Here is a 26150-nt window from a genome sequence, read left to right as displayed (position 1 = left end):
TAATTTTGGCATCCAACGCGAAGGGTAAAATCGTCCATTCTTAAAATTGTCTTTCTCTCAACTTTTAAGCTCCGGTCTCCGCCTTTCCACTTCAACAAAGAACCGTCCTCACCAGCTCCACAATTATCGCTGTTTTTATCCGACAGAAGAGGAATTGAAATAAGAGAGACACACAAAAATGAGATCTTTATTTCAATCAATAGTAATTTTTACTCTCCAAATTTCTTATTTTTAGAAAACCCATTTCTAATTTCCCATTCCAAAGAACTATAGAGAGAGAGGGGAAAAAGAAAAAAAGAAGAAAAGAAGAAGAATCAATTCAAGCAGATTGATAGAGAGAAACAGAAAAAAAGAGACCAAAGAAGACAAAAGCAACTGCATTTCTTCTAATCTTCAAGAAATAGAGAGGTTTCTGGCTTTTCCGAGTACACCCCGTAAGTAAAAATTCTTGCTTTTTTACTCTTTAATGTCTTGGTTTTTTGTTTAATCGAGAAAGGAAAATCCTTAGCTTTTAGAAAAGAAGAGAACTTTGTCTTCCAAAAAAGGGTTTTTTCTTCTTTTCTTCTTCTGATTGTTGGGTTTGTTCTGTTTTTGGTTTGTGGTTCTGTTGAATCTACGGCAGTTTCAGATGCCGGAAAAGGGGTTGCTTCCGGTGTCATCAAATCCATGGCTTTTGAGGTCGTCTCCTTTAGTACATTCCCGTTTTGGGGTTTTAACGGCGTTGTTTCTTCTCAGTATGTTAGCCATTTGGAGTATCGATGGTTGTAATATCAAAACTTTCATTAAAGCTTGGAGTTCTCCTCAAGATTTCGTCTCTGTTTCTTCTGATTTCACCACTACCCTTCAAACTTTATCCACTAATGGTTCCAATTTCACCCAATTCATCTCCTATAAAGCCGAAAAGAATTACCCAGAATCGGTGTTGATTGAACCCCTTCCGCCGCATAATTCCTCCATCGAGCCTCGCCGGAACCAGAGCAAACCGGCGGTTCACCATGAGTCTGCCTCTGATTGGTTTTCAGCTGAACTTGAGCCGAATTTCACCTCCCATCTTCTTGCTCTTTGGTTGGCTCCCGGCGGTGACCCTTGCAGAGACTCGAAGACGGTGGACATTGCCATCTCCGGCATGGAAAGTCCGGGATTGGTGAAGCTTTCAACAGGAGATGTTCATGAGTTTCGATTCCAGGCTGTTGATGAATCTGGGAACCCTCGTTGTTTAGGTGGAGATTATTTTGAGACTGATCTTTCTGGGGATTTGTGGAAATCTCGACCGTTTGTTAAAGATTTTGGTAATGGGACTTACTCGTTTTGGCTTCAGGTGCACCCTGATTTCGCCGGAGATTATAATCTCACTGTAATTCTTCTGTTTCGACATTTGGAGGGGCTGAGGTTTTCCCCGACCCGATTTGCCTACGATCGAGAACTTCGTAGAATCAAGGTTCGATTCGTTAAGAATTCGGTTGTGTTGCCGGAGATAAAAATGTGTAAGAGCTTTGATTTCGGTAGAGATATTTGGACTGGGCGGTGGACTCGACACGGTCGAAATGACAGTTGCAAAATCAGCGATGACGGTCGATACCGGTGTTTTCCGCCGGATTATCCTTGCCAGAGCCCTTGGTGTAATGGCTCATTAGGGTTGTTGGAGAGTAATGGATGGGTTTATTCTGCTCATTGTTCATTTCAGATGTTTTCTAGTAGTTCTGCTTGGGATTGCTTGAAGGGTAGATGGATCTTCTTTTGGGGTGATTCAAATCATGTCGATACCATAAGAAACCTTCTCAATTTTGTGTTGGATTTGCCTGAGATCCCTGCAGTTCCGAGGCGATTCGATAGGAATTTTTCGAATCCAAAGGACCCGTCTCAAATGGTGCGCATTACGAGCATATTCAATGGGCATTGGAACGATACACAAAACTATGAAGGTCTGAATTCATTGAGAAATGAAGGGTTTAGAAATCTGCTGCAAAAGTGCTTCTCAGAAGAAACCGTTCCCGACACGATCATCATGAACTCGGGCCTCCATGACGGTGTTCATTGGTTAAATATCCGAGCTTTCTCAGTTGGAGCAACCTATGCTGCATCTTTCTGGAAACAAGTTTTGGAATCAATTAAGCAGAGGGGTTTAACAGTCCCGAAAGTGTTCTACCGAACCACGGTTGCAACCGGTGGCTATGCTCGAACGCTTGCCTTCAATCCTAACAAAATGGAAATGTTCAACTGGGTGGTGCTGGATAAGTTGAAGGAGGCGGGGATCATCCACAGCGTGATCGACAATTTCGACATGACATTCCCCTGGCATTTCGACAATCGGTGCAATGACGGAGTCCATTACGGGCGAGCACCAGCGAAGCTGAAATGGAAGGATGGGGAAATCGGGCACCAATATTTCTTAGACCTCATGTTAGCTCATATTCTTCTCAATGCACTCTGCACTTGATTGATCCAACCAAGTAAGAAGAAGAAGAACAAAATCTGAAAAATCCATTCTTTTGAGTTTAGATTCAGAACAACATTCTTTGGTAGCTTAAGATATGGTATGGGCTTTAATGGAGGATTTTCCAAGTTGATATTGAAGAAGTGAACTCCATTGGAGTTGAAACCAAAAACAAGCAGCAGAAAATCGTTGGTATTTTGGTCTGTAAATTTTGATGGGTGAGTGGTGGGGATAATTTATACTTAGCCTAATGTTTGTATTTACATAATGGTAATAATGTATAATTTGATTATTTGTTCTTCAGAATTTTGAGATTGTTGCATTATGGTTGTTGGTTCTTTTGAGATGGAATGTATAAATCATTTGTTGATATTGTAATGTTCCATCATCTCACGTTTAAGGAGATGTATGGAATGTGCTAGAGCACGTTCTGGTTCTATAATTTCTGTTAACATCTCTTCTTAAAAAAAAAGTTGAAATATTTAACTAATATATTTCTCTCTCTTTTTTTCCTTTTTTCTTTTTTTTTTTTAATGGGAAAATTGTATTTCACATTGTATTTGGATTTCTAAGTTTTCAAAATCAACAATTTTATTTCTTCAATTTTGAGATTTGATTACTTTGATAAATGGTTATTAAATTTTGAATTACAATTTACAAATAACATTTATTAGTTTTTAAATTCAATCGGTGCAATAGAGTCGATAAATGAAGGTTGGAAGGTTGGTTGAGATAAATTCATAAGCGAGCTTTCTTTTAAAAGTAGATTTACGTAAATTATGTTTATGCGTAATTTTCCTAATTAACACTCTTTTTTTTTTTTATTATATTTTTCGTTTATATATATATTTGTGTATTTATGAGTCCTTTGGTTGAAGAATATTTTAATTGAACATTAATACAATTGTTTTACCACTTTTAACCTTTTACCAATTATTATTTCTAAGTATTCTTCATTTTCCACACATAAGTATTTTCTTTTTCCATCCAAAACGGTACATTTTTTCATTTCCCATATATATATATATATTAATTTCGTTTTGAACTTATTTTTGCGATAAATAAATTATTAAATGGATGTACTTACTTTTTTATATAAATTATTAATTAATTAGCTAACAATATCTTAAATATATTTAATTAGTATATTAAGATTAGTTAAATTAGTTACTACAAACATTCATTTTTTTAATAAAAATAGTTGATTACTTTTTTTTTTAATCAAACAATTATTTATTGAGATCAATTTTAACTTGATCTTTCATTCAAATTTCGAAATATATAATCATTATTGATTATTTATAATTAGTTAACTGTTTATTGGGATTGATTTTTATTACTCCATTCATTATTAACATATAACGTTTAGAAAGTTTTCTTTATTAATATTCTTTATTAATATATCATATTTTTATCTCATTCTTTCATTTTTTATATAATATATTGTTTACTAAAATATATTTCTTATATTATTTCATTAATATTAAAACTACTTATGTTGAACTTAACTAATGATAGAAATGATTAAGTATTATATTAATATTATATTCGTTAGATATATTAATTGACTAATTTTGATTATAAATTACTCAACTTTCAAATATTTATAATTAAAATTATTATTAATTCTTAATCAATTAATTTTTGTTAATATATTGAATGATATTTTTAATTGATTTATTTATTATCATTATATAAGATTGTCATGCTTAATTTCATTAATTAAATACAAACATAATTTTTGTTCATAAAATTATGATAATTTTTGTTCATAAAATTATGATAATTTTTATTCATAAAATTATGCTATCAATGTACAACCAAACACAATTATCTTTGATTTTCATATTCTTAGGTATCTAGGCCCTTGGTCATTCGAACCGCAGACTTTTTTGTCACAAACACATTCGTATGCCAATTGAGCTAGATTTGCTTTTGCTAAATGAGCATAACTATAGCATGTTTGATAGTGATTCTAAAATTATTAAAATTACTTTTATCATTTTCAAGCACTCCAAGACATGTTTGTAATCATTTAAAATCAATTTTGATGATGTAAAAATGTCATTTAAAATTGTACATTTAAATAATAAATTAATTTGGATTATTAAAAGTAAGTGATTTTAATAATTTTAAAATCATTCTCAAACATGTACCAAAAGTTAGACAACTTTTAAATTTGTTCTATAGTATTTTTAATTATTGGTTTTTAAAAATTAAATTTGTTTTTCTACAATGTATTATAATGGTTTTCTAAATCTTTTTCAATAAAATATTTGAATCAAACAAAAAATTTAAGAATTACTATTTTATGTCTGGTTTGATAGTCTACTTCTGTTGGATTTATGAGAAGAAAACTTTAGTTCTACTGTTTATTTTTTTAATTCTTTTTGGTATCAAATTATTATTTTATGTGTTGAACTATAGACTTTTAAAATAATGTTTGACACACATATTTGATATGAAACTAGTTGACAATTGAATGTTTAATATAAATTTGGTGAAGACAAAGACGACATATAATATGGTCTATAGTCAAATCAAAATCGAATCTTTTTAATTGAAGTGAACATTATTGTTTAAAATCAAATCATTTTTTAATATTTGTGAGTCTTGATTATTTTCACTAGACAATTCTATACATTCAACATTATTTTTTATTTTTTATGTTGTAACATCATTCTCAATTTAAAATGTTTAAGAGGATTAAAAAAAGACGAACTAAAAGTATATTTTCACTAAAATGAAAATAGCTCAACTAGTGTAAAATTTATTCAATCGATTTTGAAGTCAAAAGTTCAATTTCTCCACCTCATATATTATTTAAAAAAAAAAAAAAAAAAAAAAAAAAAAAAAAAAAAAAAGGGTAAAAGTGTATCATCTTTCTTCATTATTATCACTCCATTTTCAACTATTTTTTTTTTCCCGACAAAATTATCAATATACATCGTGTACAATAGTGGTTAGATTATTAATTGGGTATGGGAGGGTTTCACAAAAGGGTTTCAAAGTACGCATGTATAGAATATAGAAAGCACTTCAATTATATATCATAAAATATTGAATTCGTTGTGAATTAATTTAAACTATTAAAATGAAATGAAATAGTTGGGTAATTAATTGAATTTCTCAAAAACAATTTATTGGATTTGATTAGGGTGGTTAGTACTGGGGTTTGGTGGAAATATAACTAAACCATCAATTTTGTTCATGATGTTTTTTTCCAACTTTTATTGGGAATTAAATAAAATATTTAGTGCACCAAATCAACTTTATTTCTTTTAACATGTATATACTTCAAGTTAGGTAATGGACTAAAAAGTCAAAATTTAAATCTCTCACTCATGTTAAATTGGAACAAAAATGTTCGTTGGCGTTCAAATCTCGTTTGTGTTGGGTTTTGCTGTAGGCCTCTCGTGAGCTTGACTTCTGACCTCCATCTCCTTTGGTGATCAAATGAGGCTATTTGTGAACACGTACTCTAACACATGCCTTTGGTTATGTGTAACGGTCACAGTTTCAGAGATGTTTCTGGTACTTGAAATTGCAGGGTGCTAGTCCTAATCTGACTCAATTATTTTTCAATTGGTATATATTCAATGGCTCAATTGGTCAGCTCAAATCTTGAGGTGTTGATATTTTTCTTTTGGGACGCTTGCTGCTCTATGCCTCATCTCAGTACCTAAAGGACTTGGACCCTAGTGGGCTTTGGGCTTTGTCTTGGATGACCTTCAACAAAGTTTATGTGATGAAATGTAAGATAAGAGAGTGGGAGATGAACTCTATCTCGTTTTGATACACAAATACATTGACAATTTCTTATATCAATATCAACTAGGGAATGAATCTATTTATATATTATACGGTAGGACTTGACAATATATATAATATTCATATGAATAAAAGTATACATAAACATTGTTAACAAAAGATTTTAAAAGGGTGGACAAGAGGAATAACATTTTTTTTAAATGTCATTTTGAAGAGTAACAAAACGTCTTCAAAACAAGAAAAATAGCAAAACGATTTTTTATTTAATTAACTAATAATTCATAGATTACAAAAGTATCTCCAAAGAGCACATGTAATGAATTTACTAAAAGAATACAGGCTTTTTTAAAATGGGTCAACAGCAAAATAAAGGAAAAAATTGCTACTCACTTCAGTTGATAATTCTGAAATTTGGAAGTGTTTTTGGTGAACATTTCATATTTTTGCCAAAATTCCGAATGAAAACTTAGTCGATGCTTGAGAGACCAATTTTGCAATTAATTGGGCTTGAGTTTGGTTGTATTTTGGTCCATCTTGTTTGGGCCAAATATAGCTTCGAGCCCAATTCTTTCATTAGTCCAATTTATTGTGGTAATGGTCTGAACGGCAAATTGGACTATATGGCTGAAATAGAAGTCCCTTTTGAAAAATATTTAAAGACGGTTGTAAATTGAAGGAGCACGAAACAGAAATATCAATAAAATATAATATTAAAATAAATATAATATATAAATTCATAAAATATAAAATAAGAAATTTCTCTAAATTCTTCAATTTCTCCAATTTTCACACTATTTTTAGACAATTTGGCAAGTAAAACGTGGATTATATGGACAGTGTAACGTTGAGACATATGGACAATCCTTTGGGAAATAGGAGATGACACATGATCGATGGACACAAAATATGAGCATCTAATGAACATTTATTATCATAATATTTATAATAAAGACAAAATCTTTATTACGTCTTATATTTTTTCCTTTTTCAAAAGCTGCCCTAATTTTTATTATGTATCGAAGTTACCCTTTTAGACTAAGGCTTCATCTAAGATTGATGTAAATTAATTGTTGACAATTGTATTTATAGAAAAATCAAGTATCATATAAAGTAGATTAGGCCTCGTTTGGTAATCGTGTGATTTTTTTGTTTTTTGTTTTTTAAAATTAAGCTTGTTTCATCCACATTTCTTACAATGATTTGCATCTTTCAAGTATAATGGTTGAATTCTTAACCAAATTCTAAAAACAAAAACAACTTTTTGAAAGCTATTTTTTTTTTTGTTTTTAAAATTTAGTTTGTTTTCTTAAAACCACGAGTGAAAATTAGATAATAAATAAAGAAATTTGGAGGTGAAAATAGTGTTGCTTAATTTTCAAACACAAAATGACTACCAGATAGAACCTTAGTGTTCAGTAAATTTCGAATTTAAAAATAATAAGTTGATAATAACGTTTGGTAAGTTTAAACTAGATTTTATGTGACTTAATTATATAGATAAAATTAAACATATTATACAATATATCTAAGTTGATAATCAATATATGAATTTCATAAATTAATTATCTATAATTAGTTTATATTTCTTTAAATGATATGATAAAAGTATAGAAAAGATCATTGTTATATAAAATTCAAAGATATATTATTTCAATTCAAGTATTTTAATATAAGTTCACCTTTAAAAAAAAATACGTGATTTAAATTGTAAAATATTTTATTTTATATAAATTATTTGTAGTTGTTAAAAATATATTGAAACACTCAAAATTCTATTGATATAAGATAAAAGAGACATGAAAAAGGGAAATATAAAAGTGTAAGATTTTAATTTTAAATAGTTAGATATAGAGTGTATATTTCTAGGAATACTAAAAGTAGTATGTAGGTGCTTTTTAAATGTACAACGCGATTGAAAATTAAATTTTAAAATTAAAAATAAATTATTTAATCAAACATACAAAAGCAGTTAAGATTTTTGTAGAATTGATTTTGACCCTCCAAAATCAATCCCGAACCTAAGTTAACTTGAGCTTTCAACCAAATTATCACTTGATCTTGAACTCCTTCCTAGTTGGATATGATCCAAATTCATAGTATATAATTTTGTCATCGATTAAAAACATTTGTTGAAAAAAAAATTTAAATATAAAAATATTGTGGTTTCGATTTTACAAAAATATTAATAAATTATTTATTTGAAAAATTATTAAAATAAACTAAAAATATTTAAACGTCATAAATAAATATTACACACTTTTAAAACGAGTTGAAAAAATTGATTTAAATTATATTCATATTAATGATATTTTATTATTTATTATTTATTATTTATTATTTTTTTAATAAATTTTTATACAAAAGAATGAAAATGTCGATTCAATAGAAATGTGTCTACATAAATTAAAGGAAAAAACTTAGGTACAATCCATCTATTATTTACCTACTTTTACATTCAACTACAAATTGTCACATGATAATTATTTTTAATATATATATATATATTATATTATATTATATTATATTATAGAAGAAGGATAGTATAGAATACTCAAAATTTAATATTGGTATAGAAAGGGAAAAAAACAATATTAAATAAAAAAGAATATATGTCTATTTAATGAAGAGCGAGAAAAAAGAAAAGGAAAGGAGATTCGAGAAGTAGAAGTAAAGAGAGGGAGAGAGAGATGGAGTAAATTACGGTTAAGGGTCTCTCCATTTTGATTCAACTTTTCTTGCGCCTAATTTCCGATGCCCTAACGGAGGTCCGATTTACGGTCTCAATCTCGCCGGAGGCGGAGATAGGGGTTTTCCGATGATGGCTTCGAGTTTCAGAATCGTCTTCCTCCTCCTCCTCGTCGCCGCCATAGCCATCGCTTGCTTTACTCTCCCCATCCAAAAGGTCCGTTTGCTTTCTTAATTCTCATTTCAAGTCCTATGAGATTGACGAATTTTGGAAATTCATATTACTTTAACATAATATTTTTGTTTTCATTTTCCATGAAATCAAATTAATTTTGATAGAATTAAGCTTAAATTCATTAATAAAAGGTCTATAGCAACTAAAAAAAATATTTGAGCTTTTTTTTTTTTAAAAAAAAATTATTTATTTACTTTTCTAGGAAGGAAATATTACACATTTCATTTTCATTAAAAGGAAAAAATATATTTTATTTTTATTTCTTAGATCAATAACAAGTGGAATAAGAGATTCTTAAGACATTTTGATTGAGATTATTTGCTTAACTAGTTTTATTATGATTATATAATTAAAGAATTGTGTTATTTGAGAAAATATTTCAAAATGACATGAAATTTTTCATTACTTGGTTTTTATATATATTAAAAAGAAAAAGAGAAAATCATTCTATTTTTAGTTTTATGCATAAAAAGATTTATAATTTGTCTTTGTCTATTTGTCTGACTCTGAAGTAACTTTTTATTTAATAGTACAAATTTTATGTTAAAAAATGCTTGCCCAAATCATAAACTTTCTTAAAATTTAATTGTTTAAATTTTAAAAAAATTACAAATATAAAGTTTTAATTATTTGTTTATATCTGTTTTAAAAAATATTTTTTGGGATTCAGACGTTTTTTTTTATAAAAAAATTAATTAATTGATTAGAATTATTATTACTTTTTAAAAAGTGGGTATAGGGACAACACCCTTATGAAAATATGTATTTGATTAAATGTCCTAAAGTTAAATTAACATTTCCTTACGAAATTATCCTCACTAAAATATGTGAATGAGAAACGAACCTCTAACCTCAAAATTGATAAAGACAAGTTTCATGTTAGTTGAGTTATGCTTATATTTAAACTCTCTTTAAATATCTTTTTATCATTTAATTTCTTTTACAAATTTATCTAAATGAAATAGTTTAGTGAGCTATTAAGAATGAAAGAGGACAATTTTGTTAACCAAGGAAGATTGTCCCCTTATTTTCTTAATTCAACACAATATTGACTTCTTAATCGAGAAAATATGCTTTAATAAGTTGATTTATGTTTAGATAGTCTTTTTCACTCTTGTAAATTTTTGGACCATTATTTTCATTATATAATTTAATAGAAAATTATAATGTTTTCAATTTTAAAAATGGTCTGAGACAATCCTAAAAGAAGTCCCAAATTGAGAGGACCAAAAAAAAAAGTATGTACTTTTTTAAAAAAAAAAATTAAAAAGAATTATGTTTTTTTGAAGTTGGTCTTCATTGTAATTTAAATGATAAAAATGAAGTTTTAAAGGAATGTGTATCTATGTATACATATAGATCCATCCTTTGATTCATTTTTTAGACAGGTAGGGATGTCCATTCAGAAAAATTAATTTTTTTTTTAATATTTAAAAAACATAACTATATAAATGATATTATAAAAAATTTAAAATGTGACAAAAAAAAAATTGTTTAGTTTAGTTTAGTTTATTATTTATTATTTTTTTATTTTATTTTTTTTTAAGTAACAAACATGTTTATCACACGAACTTTTTTATTCTTATTTTTATTTTTGAAGCTTGCCATGCAAACGGTTAATAATTCATTAAAAATAAATAATATTTGTTTGGGAAAAGATCAATATTGTAGCAATTTTTACTATAAAATTTTAATTTCGTCAAATTGCACCCGAAACTTCTGCTATAGTTATAATCTTAAACTTAAAAAAGTGTTAACAATTTTTTTTTTCCGGATAAGTACTAAAAGAAAAAAAAGGATTTAAGCATGAGTTATAAACATATGTATGACACAAAATCGATAGGATTTACGAAAAAACAAAAACGTGAGAGCGATTTTTTATTTTTATTTTTATATTTCATTAAGATAGTTATTCAATAGTTAATTAGTTACTTAATCCAAATTTAAATCTGTGCAAAATTTGATATTATATAACTTGTCAGTTTATGGAGTTCTTTTTATAAAGTACTTAGTGAGTTTAAATTTGTAAGTTTTAAATTAGTAAAAAAAATTAGCGAAGATGGTAACATTTTACAAAGTTTAAGAGTTGGGAGAGGCTGCTGGATTGGTCGTTCCTCTTCTCTTTTTAGTATCCTATTTTGGCTGTACACAAATTTCCCCAATTTCACTTTTCATTTTTTTCATTCTTCTTTTTGCATCAAACTCTATAAAGTATACTTTACACACATAAAATTTAGTGGGAGAAAGAAATCTTAAGAGGGAATAAACTTTATTTTTTCTCTAAATTATGTGCCTCAAAAGCTTTACTTATTTGTCATTTCACATACCAACAAGTGACATTGTTCTCTGCAGATTTTGAAGGACTTCTTGTTATGGGTTCATCAGGATCTTGGCATTTGGGGGCCAGTTGTGCTGTGAGTCAACTTTACCTATTTTTGGCATGTTTGGGAGTGATTTTGAAATTGTTATAATCATTTTTATTTTCTATCTCAAAACCAATTAGCAATGAAAGGAGTAACGAATATATTTTATAAAGAGTGTGAGACTTCCATTTTTTCAATGAGTGTTCCTCAACAATGTTCAAAATCGCCTGAACACATGCTTTTAATCCTTCAAAATTAATTTTGATGGTACAAAAAATTTTAAATTGTTTCAGAAGAATTAAGGACATGTATCAAATTGATTAAGTGAATTTTCAAGCATGCCCTTTTGAAATGAGCCTCTTCAGAGAAACATTGGTTTAAGCATCCTCACCTTAACCAATACAAGTCTTATCAGAAACACTATAAAGCATTTTCTGCTGTTAAATGCAGAGCTGTTGCATACATTCCATTGACAATCATGGCTGTTCCAGCCTCAATCCTGACAGTAAGCTTAAATCCTTTATGGTGGTTCATGAGCCTTAGTTACAGTTTCATAAGCCATCATTGAGTTTTATCTGCCTTTTCTCCAGCTTGGGGGTGGTTACTTGTTCGGGTTGCCCATTGGCATTGCTGCTGATTCTATTGGTGCAACTGCTGGAGCTGGGGCTGCATTTCTTCTTGGAAGAACTGTAAGTCCTTGGATTGTTTTCCTTTCAATGTATCTGCATTACACTGATAGCATCATTTTCTCTTGCTATCCCTTTGATCTTTTCCTAATCAATTTAAGTTTCTTACTATGCTGCGCAGATTGGTAAGTCATTTGTTACCTCCAAGTTAAAGGACTATCCGCAGTTTCGTTCAGTTGCAATTGCAATTCATAGATCTGGATTTAAGGTTTGTATGTGAATATAGCGTTTTCATTATTAAGTTAGCTGTTTATCTTGTACTTGAGCTTTTGGCTACTATAATTTGCATTACATGTTTTAAATTTTCACTTTTTTTTTTTCGCAGATCATTCTGTTACTTCGGCTTGTTCCCTTGCTTCCCTTCAACATAATGAATTATCTTTTGTCTGTGACTCCTATTTCACTAGGGAAGTACATGTTGGCTTCCTGGTTGGGAATGATGGTATGTTCCTCAGCTTTCTCCTTTTGAAAGATTGCATCCAAATGATACATTGAACAGTTCTTAGCATTTTAATTATAATAGCCATCTTATGTTATGTTATCTTAGGTCTAAATACTCCATGATTTTCCCCCACTTTTGATTTTTTGTTAATTGTTATCATGAAGTTCGTCACAAAGATTGATGAAATTTGTCAAAAAGGTGATTTGATAGTAAAAGAAGCCTATGGAAAGCCATTGATACTTGTTAGGTCAATCCACTGATAATTTTGTATAGCTCACTTTCTTTTTTTTTTTTTTTTTTTTTTTTTTTTTGTTCAGCTATGTTAGTTCCGTTAATCGATATTTTAGTTTAATGATGTCTAAATGATTGTTTGGTTTGTAGCCAATTACAGTTGCATTAGTATACATTGGAACAACTCTTAAGGATCTATCTGATGTGACTCACGGCTGGAATGAATTTCCAAAGTCTGATTGGGTAAGTTAATTCAGGTTCCACAGTTGGCTAGAGATTAATAATCTCTAATTCTTAGGCATTTCCATGAATTGTTATAATATACTTGTTATAGTATGATGTAATTTTGCTCTTTTGTGAATTCAGGCATTTATCATGCTGGGTCTTTTCGTATCTGGTAAGTTTTACATGGCTCACATTTCTAGCACGCTACCCACATATAACGATATTTCCTTTGTCGATGAAGCCGACAATTAATGATCAAATTGGGTTCGTGCATGTGTTATCGTTTGATCCCTAAACAATAAATCTCCAAAGTCACCGTGATTTCTTGAGATTGAGGAGCTAGTGAGGATGAGGACGAGGATTTGGGATGTTCTAAGATATAGAAATGGAGAAGGCATCTCGACATTACCCTGTCTTATTTTAATCCCTATCTTTGTCACTCTTGTCACGCTAAATGAAATCTTGGAGAGGCGAGGTGTAAGCCTCAAATATTACTAAACATTATAGTAAAAAAAAAAAACGAATTGGCCACTTTTATATTTTTGAAGAATGAGGCAAATTAATGTTAATTTTCTCATTACACAAGGTGCAGGAATTTTAAACTTCAGTGTGTTTTCATAAAGGCATGAGCCTCTTAAGTTTCCTTTGAAACTCGTTTCAAGGTTTCAAGGCTAAAAGTTAGAGCCTTGCCTCAAGGCTGGCGCAGATTGTTACTTATGCCAACTTTCATAAACAAAGCCTTTTGACAACATGGAACTAAGAAAATGACTTCCAATTTTCCTTCTATATCTGTTCTATTCAGCTGGTAAAACATCAAATTGGAATAAACCTAGAACACTAACATTTATTCATCTTGCACAAGCTTTGCTTCCATGGAGCCTTGAAACCTTTTTCTTTGAATTGCAGTGGTTCTCATAATTTGCATTATGAGAGTTGCCAAGGCTGCTCTAGATAAAGCTTTGGCCGAAAATGAGGATTACGACGATATCACATCGGGTCAACTACCAGTTGTTGCTGATGTTCTTGTAGATTTCAAGCAGCCTTTGATACTCAAGATAGACCCAACTGAAGATAACCATGAAAAATGACAATGAAAGCTTATGGTTTGTAATCTCTCTGTACAGTTCCATAACTTAGGGACTTAGTTCCATAATCTGCTTTTAAGTAGAAGAAGAAGCCTGATTTCTTTTGATTGAGCAATGTATTATTAGAGTGGCTTAGCTTGTGTATTTTGATTGGGGATGAATATATATATAATAGCTTTTAGGCAGTCCCTTGAACTTTTCTGTATCATATTTCTAGGAAAGAACAAAAGGAAGATCTTGACAGATTTCATCTGCGATGGAAACGAAGAGTAAAGTAATCCAGATTGGTACAAGAATCACTCTGCTCGATTATTTATTATTATTATTTTAATTCATCTTGGGTTGTACTTATTATTTTACTGTCCACCTCAACCACATAGTTGAAAAACTCAAAAATACTTTGAACAATGTGGCAAACAGCCAACCTCATCATAGTTGAAAAAACTCAAAAATGTTTTAAAAGAGAAGAGTTTGTCACATGGCAAAATGTAGTTGGACCATTGAGCTGGTATGGTATACAAAAGAAATACGTACAATCTAAGATGCATGTAAAGTATTTCTCTTTAGTATAAAAATCAAGATGTGACACACGGTATGAGATCTTTTTGATATATAATTCATTATAGGTTAAATTACAAGTTTAGTCTTTAACTATTACATTTTTTTTTTTTTTTTTTTTTTTTTTTTTTTTTTTTTAATGTCGAATAGGTCTCAAACTTTTAATTTTGGTTCTTGGACTTTAGAAAGTTACTAAAAGCATGCTTTCATTCATTTTTATTTCCATTAAGTTCTTGAATTTTCAAATTTATATCTAATAGGTCATTTACTTATTCTACATTTTTTAAAATACATGAAACTACTAGACAAAAAATTGAAAGTTTGGAATGTTAATACACATAACATTCCGTTTTAAATCTAACGTATCAACCACATTTTGAAGATTTTGAATATGTCATACATTTGTTTTTTCTCCCTTTTTGGAGTACAACAAGAGATGAGAGATCAAACCTTCGACTTTTAGGAAGGAAAGTTATGATAATTATCATTGAGTTAAGCTCATTTTGACATATGTCGTACATCTATTGGATACAAAACTGGAAATTTATAGCTTCACTAGATATCGTAAAATTCAAGAACCTATTAGGCACAAAATTAAAATTTACTTCATACTTTTTAAAGTTCATGAATGTTTTTTTATCGTAAACTTAAAAATTTAAAAACTAAACTTGTAATTGTAGAGAGACTCGTCAAGATGGTTGCAACGGTGAATAGAGATTCTAAACTGTTAGAAGTGGTGGACACAGACTTTGCAACCTTGCTTCTTGAGCTCTTGCTTCTGTGTCCACCAACTCCTATTGGGATCCCTTCAATTCCCAACTATGTGTTGAGTGCACTCAGTATAAAAGAAGAAAACACCATTTGGGTAACTTGATTTCACACATTATTTCTTTTGTTTTTATACTCTAAATCACATTCTTGATCTTTTGGAATATGTAGTCAACTATGTTTCAATTGAATCTAAAGTAGTTTAAAGTTTTAAAATTGATTTCTTTTGTAGTTTTGAAAGTGAGAATCTCAGCATCAATCTACCCACAATCTTCTCTAAGGTGATTGAAGGTTGTTGGGAAGAATGAACAGTGGAGTGAACTAAAAGAAAAAGATTTCATCATGAAAGGTGAAGCAACATCATATTTCAAAATGCAACCTTTCATCATGAAGCTTTGAATTCTTCCTTTTAGTGGTTACATACACCATTTCCTTTTTATCTTCCTTCCTCAACAACCCAATAGAATTTTAAGTTTCTTCACTTTCTTTTTATAAACTTTTATTCTTCCAATGCAATTTTTTTCATGCTGTTGAATTCAGTGGTCTTTGAGGACCCTACCAATTCCTTGATGGAAGGGGTTTATCCGATATTCCATTATAGTGAAATAATTAATAGAGTGCAAATTTCTTATCATACTCTCATTTCACCTTAACTCCAAAATTGCTTTATGGTCTTCTGATTCCTTGTACCCTTAATCACAGCCATCTGATGCCGCTTTTAATAGTTTCAGTTCATTTATAAGTAATACTAGTCTTCCACATTTGGGAGGGTGACAAAAACAGAACCAACTTTTCGAGTCAGGATGCCGGGGTTTGGCGTTTTCCCTCTTGGTAGCTGCTTCGATGGGTGCCGAGATCACGCTCAAGCGTCGGGATTTGGCACCCGAATATGGAACTTGAGTGACAGGCCGGTGGAGCTGCAGATAAGGGTGGGATCAATATTGAAAAGAGTGCATAATTTGAAGCCAGGATGCTCAAAGAGGTTAAAATGTAAGAGCATTTACAAAGCATACATGCCAGGAAGAAGTATGAAGAGCTTGCTTTATTACTATGATGAAGCTTGTCAACCTTATGTTTGGATACATGAAAGTGGAGGTGATTCCATGAGAATGGTGAAGCAGCAATACATCAGTCTTGAAGACTTAAGGGAGTTTTCTGAGATCAGAATCTTTAGGGATCATCAACGCGGCTGCGTATCGGTTCACAAGAAACCAAGGCCCGATTTTTGCTGATTCTTACATTCTTAAATATGTTTGCTTTCAACTTTGTAACTTCTATATATGAATGTTGTTCTTGTTTTTCCAAGTCTACAATGTCTACTTGTCTTTCCATGTTTTCTTTTTTCTTTGGAATTGAACAAAATCAGATGACATTGTTTTTTTCTGCTTTAAACACTCAGAATTCTCTTGCTGTCTTCCCATTATTTCTGGTTTTGTTTCTTTGCTTCGCCTTTTATCAATCAGACCATTTGTATTCGTAGTTTTCTTGATTTCTCGAACGAATGAACGAACAAACGAACTTTAAGTGCGATTAGTAATGATTTCAAATCTCTTTCCTTTAAAACGATACTTTTTAAGATTATTTATTTGGTAAAATATTAGAAATGCAGTTGTCCCACGTTGAAAAACTTCAAAGAAGTGATGGACTTCAAACGTTATAAAATGTGCCTATGTTTTTTGTTTCACGTAATCTCAATTAGAAACACTTTAAGCTTAAGTGTTAACTCAAGTTAAATTTCCTCTTGTATTATCTAGTTTGAGAGTGAAATTTAAGGATGTGAGTGATACAAAAGCTTTGAATAGTACTCTTGTAATTCGGTTGCCTTTTCACGTAGTAAACTTTTTTTTTTGTCCATGATTTTTTCTCCAATTTGGAGTTTTTTCAATTTAATTTCTTGTGTTTTCAATTTTATTGCTTTTTTTTTTTTTTTAATTTCTCAATTATTTTATGTTTATTCTTGTATTAGTAGTGAGATGTTTTTTTTCCAACCGTTATTGTATTACATATCGAGTCAGAATTCAATCGTAGGACCATTTAGAGAAAGTAGAAGAATAAAATTGTGTATGAGTAAAGGGCACATGACTAGTGGTTGCTTGCAAGCAAGCCAAGTATATTAAGGTCAAAGAAAGTGCTTTAGCCAATAGTTAAATCTTCAATGAAAAAGCACTAAAGAAAAGCAAAGCTTTTAGAAAAGTTTGAGTTTGTAGTTTCTTTATGGGGTAAATTCTTCTACAAGTTCAAAAAATCCGGAGACTTAACTTCAACAATTATACAAAAGCAACTTTGACATGGGCTTTCTTAAAGTTAACAAGTTCTAGTTGTTGATCAATAATATCAAAAATTGTTTCATGACAAATTATCAACGAATATTTCGAGTTAAATGGAAGAATGAAACATGGATTGAGTTTTTATTGTAAGGCACTCAGTAGAAAAAATTATAAGTTCTTTTTCTATCAAATTAACCTAATTTATTAGGGGTAAATTCATCGAGATCCATGGTCAAGAAGCCTTGACCTAAGAAAGATCACATAGTCATTCAATTATGGTCAAGTGAAGGTGAAGATTTGACTATCTAAAGTGGAATACTGGATACACGTGTCTCTCCTCTCCTTAATTATTTTCAACTTAACTTATTTTACAGTTTTGATACGATGGATATTTGACTTTCTAAAGGGGTGCATTGGACCGCAAACAGGTACAAACTAAGTCAAGGCACATATCTTTCATCTCCTTAACTTTGGTAAATAATTGTATGGTTCTAACCTACTCTAACCTCTACATCTTGTCAGATAAGCATTAACTTAAGCATGAAAACATATTTGACCGTAACACCATATCAGTGTGGGATCTTGTCTTCCAAGTCCCTTCTTCCTCAAAATGAATGAAAGAAATGTACCTACTTAACTAGATTTTTGCACCAACATGACTTGTTATCATAGAAACATGTGGTGGGCTTTAATCAAGTAAACCACTGCTCAACTAAAAAGTTTAACTATAGTGATTTTTTTTAACATAAAGTTTGCTCTAAATTTAATTTTATCTTAATACCTAACAAGATATGCACAATGACAAAACGTTTAAATATAATATGAATAAATTGAAAAGAAAAAGTTTAAATATAAGGTCTAAAAATTCTATCGATGAATTCTATCGTGCTAGTTTTATAAATTCAAGTACTTGCATTCTTAGAGTTAAGAGATCGAAAGTTCAAAATCTTTTAAAAAACAAAGAAAAGAAAAGAAAAAATTTTGTGCATTGGAATATATATTTTTATTATAAATATGTTAAATTAGGTGTAATGTAGATGTCCATTATCAGTGTCAATTGGCCGATGTGTTACTTATCCATTACCTTATACATTATCCATGTGTCAAGATTACATATTACACATATTGGTGATCAATCTAAAAAGATTGGAGAAAGTGGAGAAATCATTTTTTTTTATTTTATTTACTTTTTGTTATTTATTTATTTATTTTATATATTATATTATATTTTCTCTATATTCATGTTCTTGTTGTGCGTCGTTATGCTCCTCAAATTCACAAGATGCTATTAGCACGAGCTTCTATTGTTTTCCTCGCTAAAGATAGGTCCTAAAGGTATGTCGGTTTTTTCCTCTTCATAATAATTAATAAATTTAACGTTATTTTGCATATTTAATATTTATTAAATTTATAATATAAATACAATATGTTATGGTAGTGTTACCACGACAAATCTTACAAAATTAGAATTTTCCACCGTTGATATTAATGACATCAATTATTTGTCATGGGTACTTGATGATAAAATCCACCTAGATACTATGAATCTTGGAGAGATTATTAAAGAAAAAAATACGACATCCAGTCACGACAAAAGAAAAACTATGATTTTCCTTCGTCATCATCTCCACGAGGGATTGAAAATGAAGTATCTTACAATAAAAGATCCTCGTATCTCGTGGAAAAAAATTGAAAGAGATGAATGATCATAAAAAAACAGTTATTCTTCCTAAAGCTTGTTATGAGTGGATGCACTTGAGGCTACAAGATTTCAAATCAGCAAGTGATTACAACTCCGCATGGTTTAAAATCAGTTCGAAACTATTGTTATGCAGAGAGGAAATTACTGATGCTAATATGTTAAAGAACACATTTTCTATATTTCATGTCTTGAATATGCTCTTGCAACAACAATATCAAGAGAAAGGTTTTAAACAATATTTTGAACTAATTTTATGTCTTTTTGTGGCTAAAAAAAATAACGAGTTATTAATGAAAAATCATGAATCTTGACCAACTGGGATGACACCATTCCATGAAGTGGATGCTATGAATTTTAATAATAATCATGGTTGAGATCGTGATCGTGGTCGTGGTCGAGGTCATGACCGTGGCAAATGAAGAAATAATTATTATTTTCATGGTGGTCGTTTTAATCATTCAAATTTCAAAAGAACCATAAAAATGATGATAAAAAAGAAAAAGCTCCACAAGATAAGAGTTCAAAAAGTGTTAAAAATAAAGACTTCCGACATGGAATGACTGGTCATTGATCACGTACCTGTTGTACATCAAAACACTTAGTTAATCTCTATCAAGCATCCTTGAAGCAAAAAGAGAAAAATGTGGAAGCAAATTTTGCATATCAGGAAAATGATATATTTGACCTATCCCATAGGACAAATTTTGATGTGACGAACTTCTTTGAATCTCCTGAAGAGAAAATCGACAGAACTGATAGAACATCAAATGTTTCCTTTGACTTTGAAAATATCTAAACTTAATGTTGCTTTTTTTATTCATCTCTACGTTTTTTTTCCTCTTAGTAGATGTTAACCTTTATATATTCCAAATGTTGTTTTTCTTATTGTAATTATTTTCTTTTAATGAAGAAACCTAGATCATTTTCATATGTTAGGTGACTAAAAAAATGGGTGAAGAAGATCTATGTTTGGCAGACAGAAATTACACATACAATACTTTACAAGTAAAAAATATTTTTTCAAACTAACAATGCTAGCAGCAAAAGTCAATACAATATCAGATTCTGCAAAGCTTTGGAAAAACAAATATTATTTGCCTAGAGGAACAAAATTTACAATTGACAATGCATTATTCTCTAGTCAATAAAAAAGAAATCTACTTATATATACGTTGCAGTGGTTATCATATTGAGACTAATAGAGAGAATAATATGGAGTATCTTTATATCATATCTATTGTCTTATATGAAAAACGAATACTGAAAGGGTTGCTTGATGGAATGTACAACCATGCAACGGAAGCAATCAGAATCAATAAGCACCCTAATTATATTTAATTTGAGTTCTAAAAGCATGCATGAATAGAATTTCATGAGAATAGTTTCAAAACTTATACTTTTAATGAAATATCTCAAATCTAAACTGCTCTCGACGAATTTGACCTTCAAATCAACAGTAGACCACCAAAAGTGTCTTCTCCACTAATCTTGAATTTGAGTGGTGGAACTCAATCTTGAAGTCAACTAAGTATGAGATTGAGAGAGTTTTTTAAGAGAAAGAAATTTTCTGTAGAATTTTATTAAATTACAACAACCTCCCCCTTCCATCTGAAATATTGAAAGTTTTGTGAATCAAATGCATGCAACCACTTCATCTCTCAGCCATTGCCACTTCAAATGACACTCAAATGAAGAGTTAAGTGTTGTTATGGAGAAGAAACCACCTCATCATCCCATGAATTGGATGTTTCCACTAAGTTCAAATTAATTTTCATTTTCTTTTGATTTAATGTAAACAATTAATTAAATATAAAATTCAATTTCTAAAATTGAATTTGAAAAAATGAAAAACAATTTGATTTTAATTAATCAAACAAATTTAATTAATTTAATTAAATAATAATGTAATATCAAATATTAAATTAACTAAATACCTAATATGAATCTAATTCATGTAATCAATATTTAAATCAATATCTAAATATTTTAAATTCTCCAATTTTTTTTAATTTTAACAAAATTAAACGTTAATTATATCGAATATAATTATCAAAACCCTAATTTGAATTTGAACATTTCAAATTCAAAACCTAGTTTGCTATTTGAACACTTCAAATCGAAAACCCTAAATTCAATTTGAATATTTTAAATTGAAAGTACTTAAATTCAATTTGAACATTTCGAATTGAAAATCTTAATTTTGATTTTGAACATTTCAAAACCACTAAATTCACTAATTCAAGATGTTAATGTTTTACGAGCTAGTAGAGAGGGATCTTATGGACCTACAGATCATGAGCTCTAACGATTTGAGATTAATTTGTTAAACTCTTTAGACCGAATTTATCAATATTCGTTAACTACCGAGTCATACCACTATAGCTTGATAGTTCCACTCTCCTCACTGTAGATATATTGTTCATTGCTATCATGATTCGCTCTAGGAGTGTATTGTATAAAATAAATTGGAAGAATAAGTTCTAAGTATAAGTGATGCGTTGATGCTTTGATGTGTTTAAGTATTTGTAATGCGTTAGTGCGTTAGAGAGATGCAACAGAACGCAGAACACTCATTCTAATGACGTTCAAGTTTTCTTAAACCAGACCCAAGTATAAATCTAATTTAGGTTCCTGGCAAGTCCAGGGTCGAACTTAGGGATTCAGTTAAAGAAACGCAGACCTTGCATTGTATCTATTGTAGGGGTATTCCTAAATATATGAAGAGAAATATGTTATTTACACTAAAGTGTTGTGCCTGTGCAAGACAAAGAGTTGAGTAGTGAGTGATGGATCATGCGAGAATGGAGTTTAATGTAAGTGGTATGCGTTGGTCTAAGATGAGTGTACACAAACCAGAATGTGATGTGGATGAGATGGGATGATTTGCTTATCTTTTGTTTATGCGTTAGACTTTATTCAACACTTCTCAATGTAAATAACATACAAAACCTATCTCTAGGATGCATGCGTCTAACACAGAATGCAATAAATACCAGTAAGTCTATCTCTAACTATACTAGGCGTCCTACTTGATGCAGCTTAGTTATTCTCTCGAATAATCTAAGTTAAAGATGCTTTTACCAAGTGATCAAGTCGGCTTAAGCGTTTGAAATGAAGTTTTGCATAAAGTATAAATGCATTCAACATAAACAAGAAATAAACAATGAAAAAATGTGATGGATCAAATATATGAATTTTATAAAGAAGCAAATTGTCTTTACAAAAGCAATATTCAATCAAATGCAATGAAAGTGATAAATAAGATGAAAGGAACTAAGTCAAGCCACAGAGTACAATCTTTTGTATCTCTTTGGCTCAATTCTATTGTGTACAATCACTTGTATAGGAGTTGGACGAAGTATCTTTCTCAAGCTTGGCTTCCTCCGCTCCCTGACCGGCGGTGGTGGTGGTTTTCAACCTTTCTGATCGTCTTGGCACCATAACACAGCTTAAACTACGACTACGCTAATTATAGAGAGTGAGAGTCTTGATAATTTCTATGTGCTCCGAATAATTTGAACTCTGGAAGGACTTCATCTATTTATAGGCGTTGGTCATGTCCACTTGGTGAATGGGCAACATTAAAGTCCATGTCCTGATCAGCCGCCTGACTTTCGGAAGCTTTTCAGACGACGCCTGCTGCTTGTGCCCATACTTGCAAGTGGTAATGTGACACAATCAGCCTGGGTCAATGAATCTTCTCTGCGTTGAATTCCTTCAGATGCATGGCCCATGCGTTAGAGCTTTCCCTGCGGCACTTCTCTAATGCGTTAGTATTAATCCTCATGTTGAAATCTTGCAATACAATGCGTTAGTGTCGCGATATTTAGTAATAAAACTGCTTTTGCATCAGTTTGCTAATGTTTGAATAAATCCATGCGTTTCTTCTAAAAATGAGGAGAATTTATCATAAAAAACCTTAGTTGTTCCAACTTAAGAGCAAAAATAACTTGTATTTCTACAAGTTATCACCACCCCCAAATTTGAACAATGTTTGTCTTCAAGCATTCCAAAATAATTCTTTGTTATCTCCTTTGTCTTAGGTGTGTAGAGTTCACCTCTCATCATATTCAGTCATAAGTTTGAGACAAGAGTTTGGAAAATGTAACTCAGATTGACTCTTTTCTAAAAGGACTAATGTTCAGTTTCAGATGCAACAGGCCTTTTATCAACAATCCTTTCGTTTCTCAAAACATTCTAGTTTTTTTCTAAACTAGCAATGCGTTAGATGCTTTTTTTAAGGTAAATGCCAGATAAAAAGAAAAAAAAATTATGAATTCATTTATCCATGCGTTGTTCTAGGTATCCCACTTTCGTTTTGGTTTACCCCCACGGGTGTCATGCGAGCATCCAACTACGGGTGAGAACCCTTCACAACTAAACTCATATCTAATATTCATGCGTTTCAAGATATAATTTCTTCAGAATAGATAGAGGAGTTCTATGGGACGTGTTGGTCTAGGAGACTTAACTTCGTTTTGGCTTGCCCCCATGGGTGTCATGCGAACATTCAACTACGGCTAAGTGCCTGTTCCAACTTAACTCATGTCATTTTGAGATTTTTCTTTTAAAGTAATGACAGAGGAGTTGCATTTAACATTTTTCTTATTTTATTCCCTTTCTTTGTTATGTACTCGTTTGATGCGTCTTAACTTGGATTTCCCTCATCTCCAAATTTGGAGATGACCTAGACTCATCCCAAATTTGGAGACGAGCTAAATCCTCATTGCTAAAAGAGAAACAAAATTTCAAAAAGGCTTTGAGAGTCCGAAAGGAGTTTAAGACTTAAAACTTGCACGTGTTAGAAAGAAAACATAGTCTTTTTAGAGAAGTTCAGGCTTTGTTTATTTTTCTAACGCCTACTTTATACTTATAGATTTCATATAGTTGATATCATTGAGGTCAAGCAAAGCACAGGACTTAGAAAATATCTAAAGAACAAAAATAAAGTATGCTAAGATCAAATGTAAGGAACAAAATGATAGAAACTTCTTATTCATTTTCATAGATTCACATAAAACAAACAAACAAGTCAAGCAAATACAAAAGAACATCAACTAAATCAAAATGCAAAATAACCCAACACCCCAAAACTCTATTGTGTTGGCGCGTCATCTCTGCGTTCTTCTCCAGGGTCTTCATCTATAAAGCGCAAAGGGTTTCTAAGATGGGCAGGCAATGGAGGCAGAGTAAACATCCCAACCAAGACCTGATTGATGTATTGCGTTGTATAAACGAATTGGTCTTGCATTCTTTGTGTTTGCTACCTTAGGTAATCTCTTAGAACCCGATTCTATTTCTGAAGACCTTCGATGGACGCGGCCAATGGTCTGAGCTGATCACTGATGAAAGTTTTCAACTCTTCTAAGTCAGCATTGCGTTGAGGTGGTATTGGTTCTTCATTTCTTCCAACTGGGTCTTCAAAATTTGGTGTGTTGCTTGATCCTAACCCAGTTGGTTCATAGATGGTTGAAAGAGGCACAAAATTGGGAATTGACCTTGGTGGGGGCAAAGGAAGGGAATAAGGGATGTCTTGATCTATCTGAGTAGGCTCTTGATGCGTTTGATCAAGACTCCCTTCTGGTAGGGCCATTGGTGAGTCATGGAGAGTAAGGTTGAGGATTGGCTGCGCTTTCTCACCCGTAAGATCAAGCTCTGCTTCATATTCTTCATGCTCTGAAGCTTCATCGCTGTGTTCAACAATCTGGACGTGTCTTTTTTTGGGGGCGCGTTTGGATGATTGAGATTTGGTTGCCACTTCTTTGGTAGGTAAGGCAGGTTGATGCGGCGAACTGCGAAGTAAACGCCTTACTAACTTTATATCTATCAAACCATCGATCTCTTCATGATCATCCCTTAGAGGGATGCCCCTGCGTTCACATAATGCACAGATCAGCCAAGAGAAGTAGTGTTGCCCTCGTGGTTTAGTCTTGATGGCCTTGATTTGATCCCTTATAATTCTTCCAATGTCTAAAGGGATGCACTGCATGACGCAATAGGTAGCCAAAACGCGTTCCTTTGACAGTGTTTCATCATGCGTTGTAGGCATGATGCTCATTTTGATCAGATAGTACCATAGGTTCGCGTCTGGGGTTAAGTTCCTGGAAGCTAGCATCTTTGCTCCGTTTCTAGATGTTTGCCACTTGCTTCCAGGTTTGGCTACCGTTCTTAACGTATCTTCCAGTTGGTTTGGTGTTGGTTGTTCCAAGATGCGATTACCTTCCGCGTCTGGATTACTATCAATGTTGAACACTTCGTTGATCTTGTCGGCTGAGAAGCGCACTAATACCCCATCAACGAAGGCTATGTCCTTTTCCATGTCAAACTCGTTGGTGTAGAACATGCGGACAAGGTTGGGCAAATACGTGTGTGCCCAACGCAGAACTAACTCCACCCCAATGCATTTAATGTTTCTATTATGTATATTGGCAGTGGGTGGCACTCGGGAAAGAAGCCCTTTTCTACAAGTATATCACTGAATTGACGCTTTCTTCCCGAGGTATTCTTAGGTAACGCGTCGGTTACCTTGCGTTTTCCTGCCGCGTGTTCTTTGGCTTCTCTTGCTAGCTCTCTCAATTCATTATCCAATTTCCTTTGGAGAGCTGTCTTCTTTCGCCCTTGCCTCGCGGGCTGGTAGTCTTCCAAGTCCTTCTCTAGTGCATCGTGCCTTGAGCAACTCCCATGCGTTGCATCCTTAG

General features: G+C 31.5%; 3 protein-coding genes across 3 annotated transcripts; all 3 read left to right on the top strand.

Annotated features, from left to right (window-relative positions):
• Positions 1–93: 93 nt before the first annotated feature.
• LOC120089830 (uncharacterized) lies at positions 94–2804 on the top strand. The gene is made up of 2 exons (XM_039047239.2): positions 94–434; positions 623–2804. Exon 2 carries the CDS (start codon positions 629–631, stop codon positions 2435–2437), a length of 1809 nt encoding a protein of 602 aa, XP_038903167.1. The 5' UTR covers positions 94–434; positions 623–628; the 3' UTR covers positions 2438–2804.
• Positions 2805–8795: 5991 nt separating this feature from the next.
• Positions 8796–14453, top strand: LOC120073683 (uncharacterized). Its single transcript, XM_039026506.2, has 9 exons — positions 8796–9107; positions 11478–11539; positions 11939–11993; positions 12079–12177; positions 12296–12382; positions 12500–12616; positions 12998–13090; positions 13214–13244; positions 13979–14453. Exons 1-9 carry the CDS (start codon positions 9021–9023, stop codon positions 14158–14160), a joined length of 813 nt encoding a protein of 270 aa, XP_038882434.1. The 5' UTR covers positions 8796–9020; the 3' UTR covers positions 14161–14453.
• Positions 14454–16148: 1695 nt separating this feature from the next.
• On the top strand, positions 16149–16875 carry LOC120067683 (RING zinc finger protein). The gene has a single exon (XM_039019221.2). The coding sequence runs from the start codon at positions 16287–16289 to the stop codon at positions 16713–16715; it is 429 nt and encodes a 142-aa protein (XP_038875149.1). The 5' UTR covers positions 16149–16286; the 3' UTR covers positions 16716–16875.
• Positions 16876–26150: the final 9275 nt, after the last annotated feature.

This window comes from Benincasa hispida, chromosome 1 (assembly GCF_027475165.1).
Source record: "Benincasa hispida cultivar pf3 chromosome 1, pf3_genome.v1.1, whole genome shotgun sequence".
Taxonomy (NCBI): domain Eukaryota; kingdom Viridiplantae; phylum Streptophyta; class Magnoliopsida; order Cucurbitales; family Cucurbitaceae; genus Benincasa; species Benincasa hispida.
The sequence above is the reverse complement of the archived record's forward strand: the minus strand, read 5'-3'. Positions and strand labels throughout refer to the sequence as shown.

Coding starts and splice junctions, on each gene's coding strand:
- LOC120089830 (XM_039047239.2), top strand. CDS start 629: ATGCCGGAAAAGGGGTTGCTTCCGGTGTCATCAAATCCATGGCTTTTG.
- LOC120073683 (XM_039026506.2), top strand. CDS start 9,021: ATGATGGCTTCGAGTTTCAGAATCGTCTTCCTCCTCCTCCTCGTCGCC. Junction 11,540..11,938: donor ATTTGGGGGCCAGTTGTGCT/GTGAGTCAACTT, acceptor TGTTAAATGCAG/AGCTGTTGCATACATTCCAT. Junction 12,178..12,295: donor CATTTCTTCTTGGAAGAACT/GTAAGTCCTTGG, acceptor TATGCTGCGCAG/ATTGGTAAGTCATTTGTTAC.
- LOC120067683 (XM_039019221.2), top strand. CDS start 16,287: ATGCCGGGGTTTGGCGTTTTCCCTCTTGGTAGCTGCTTCGATGGGTGC.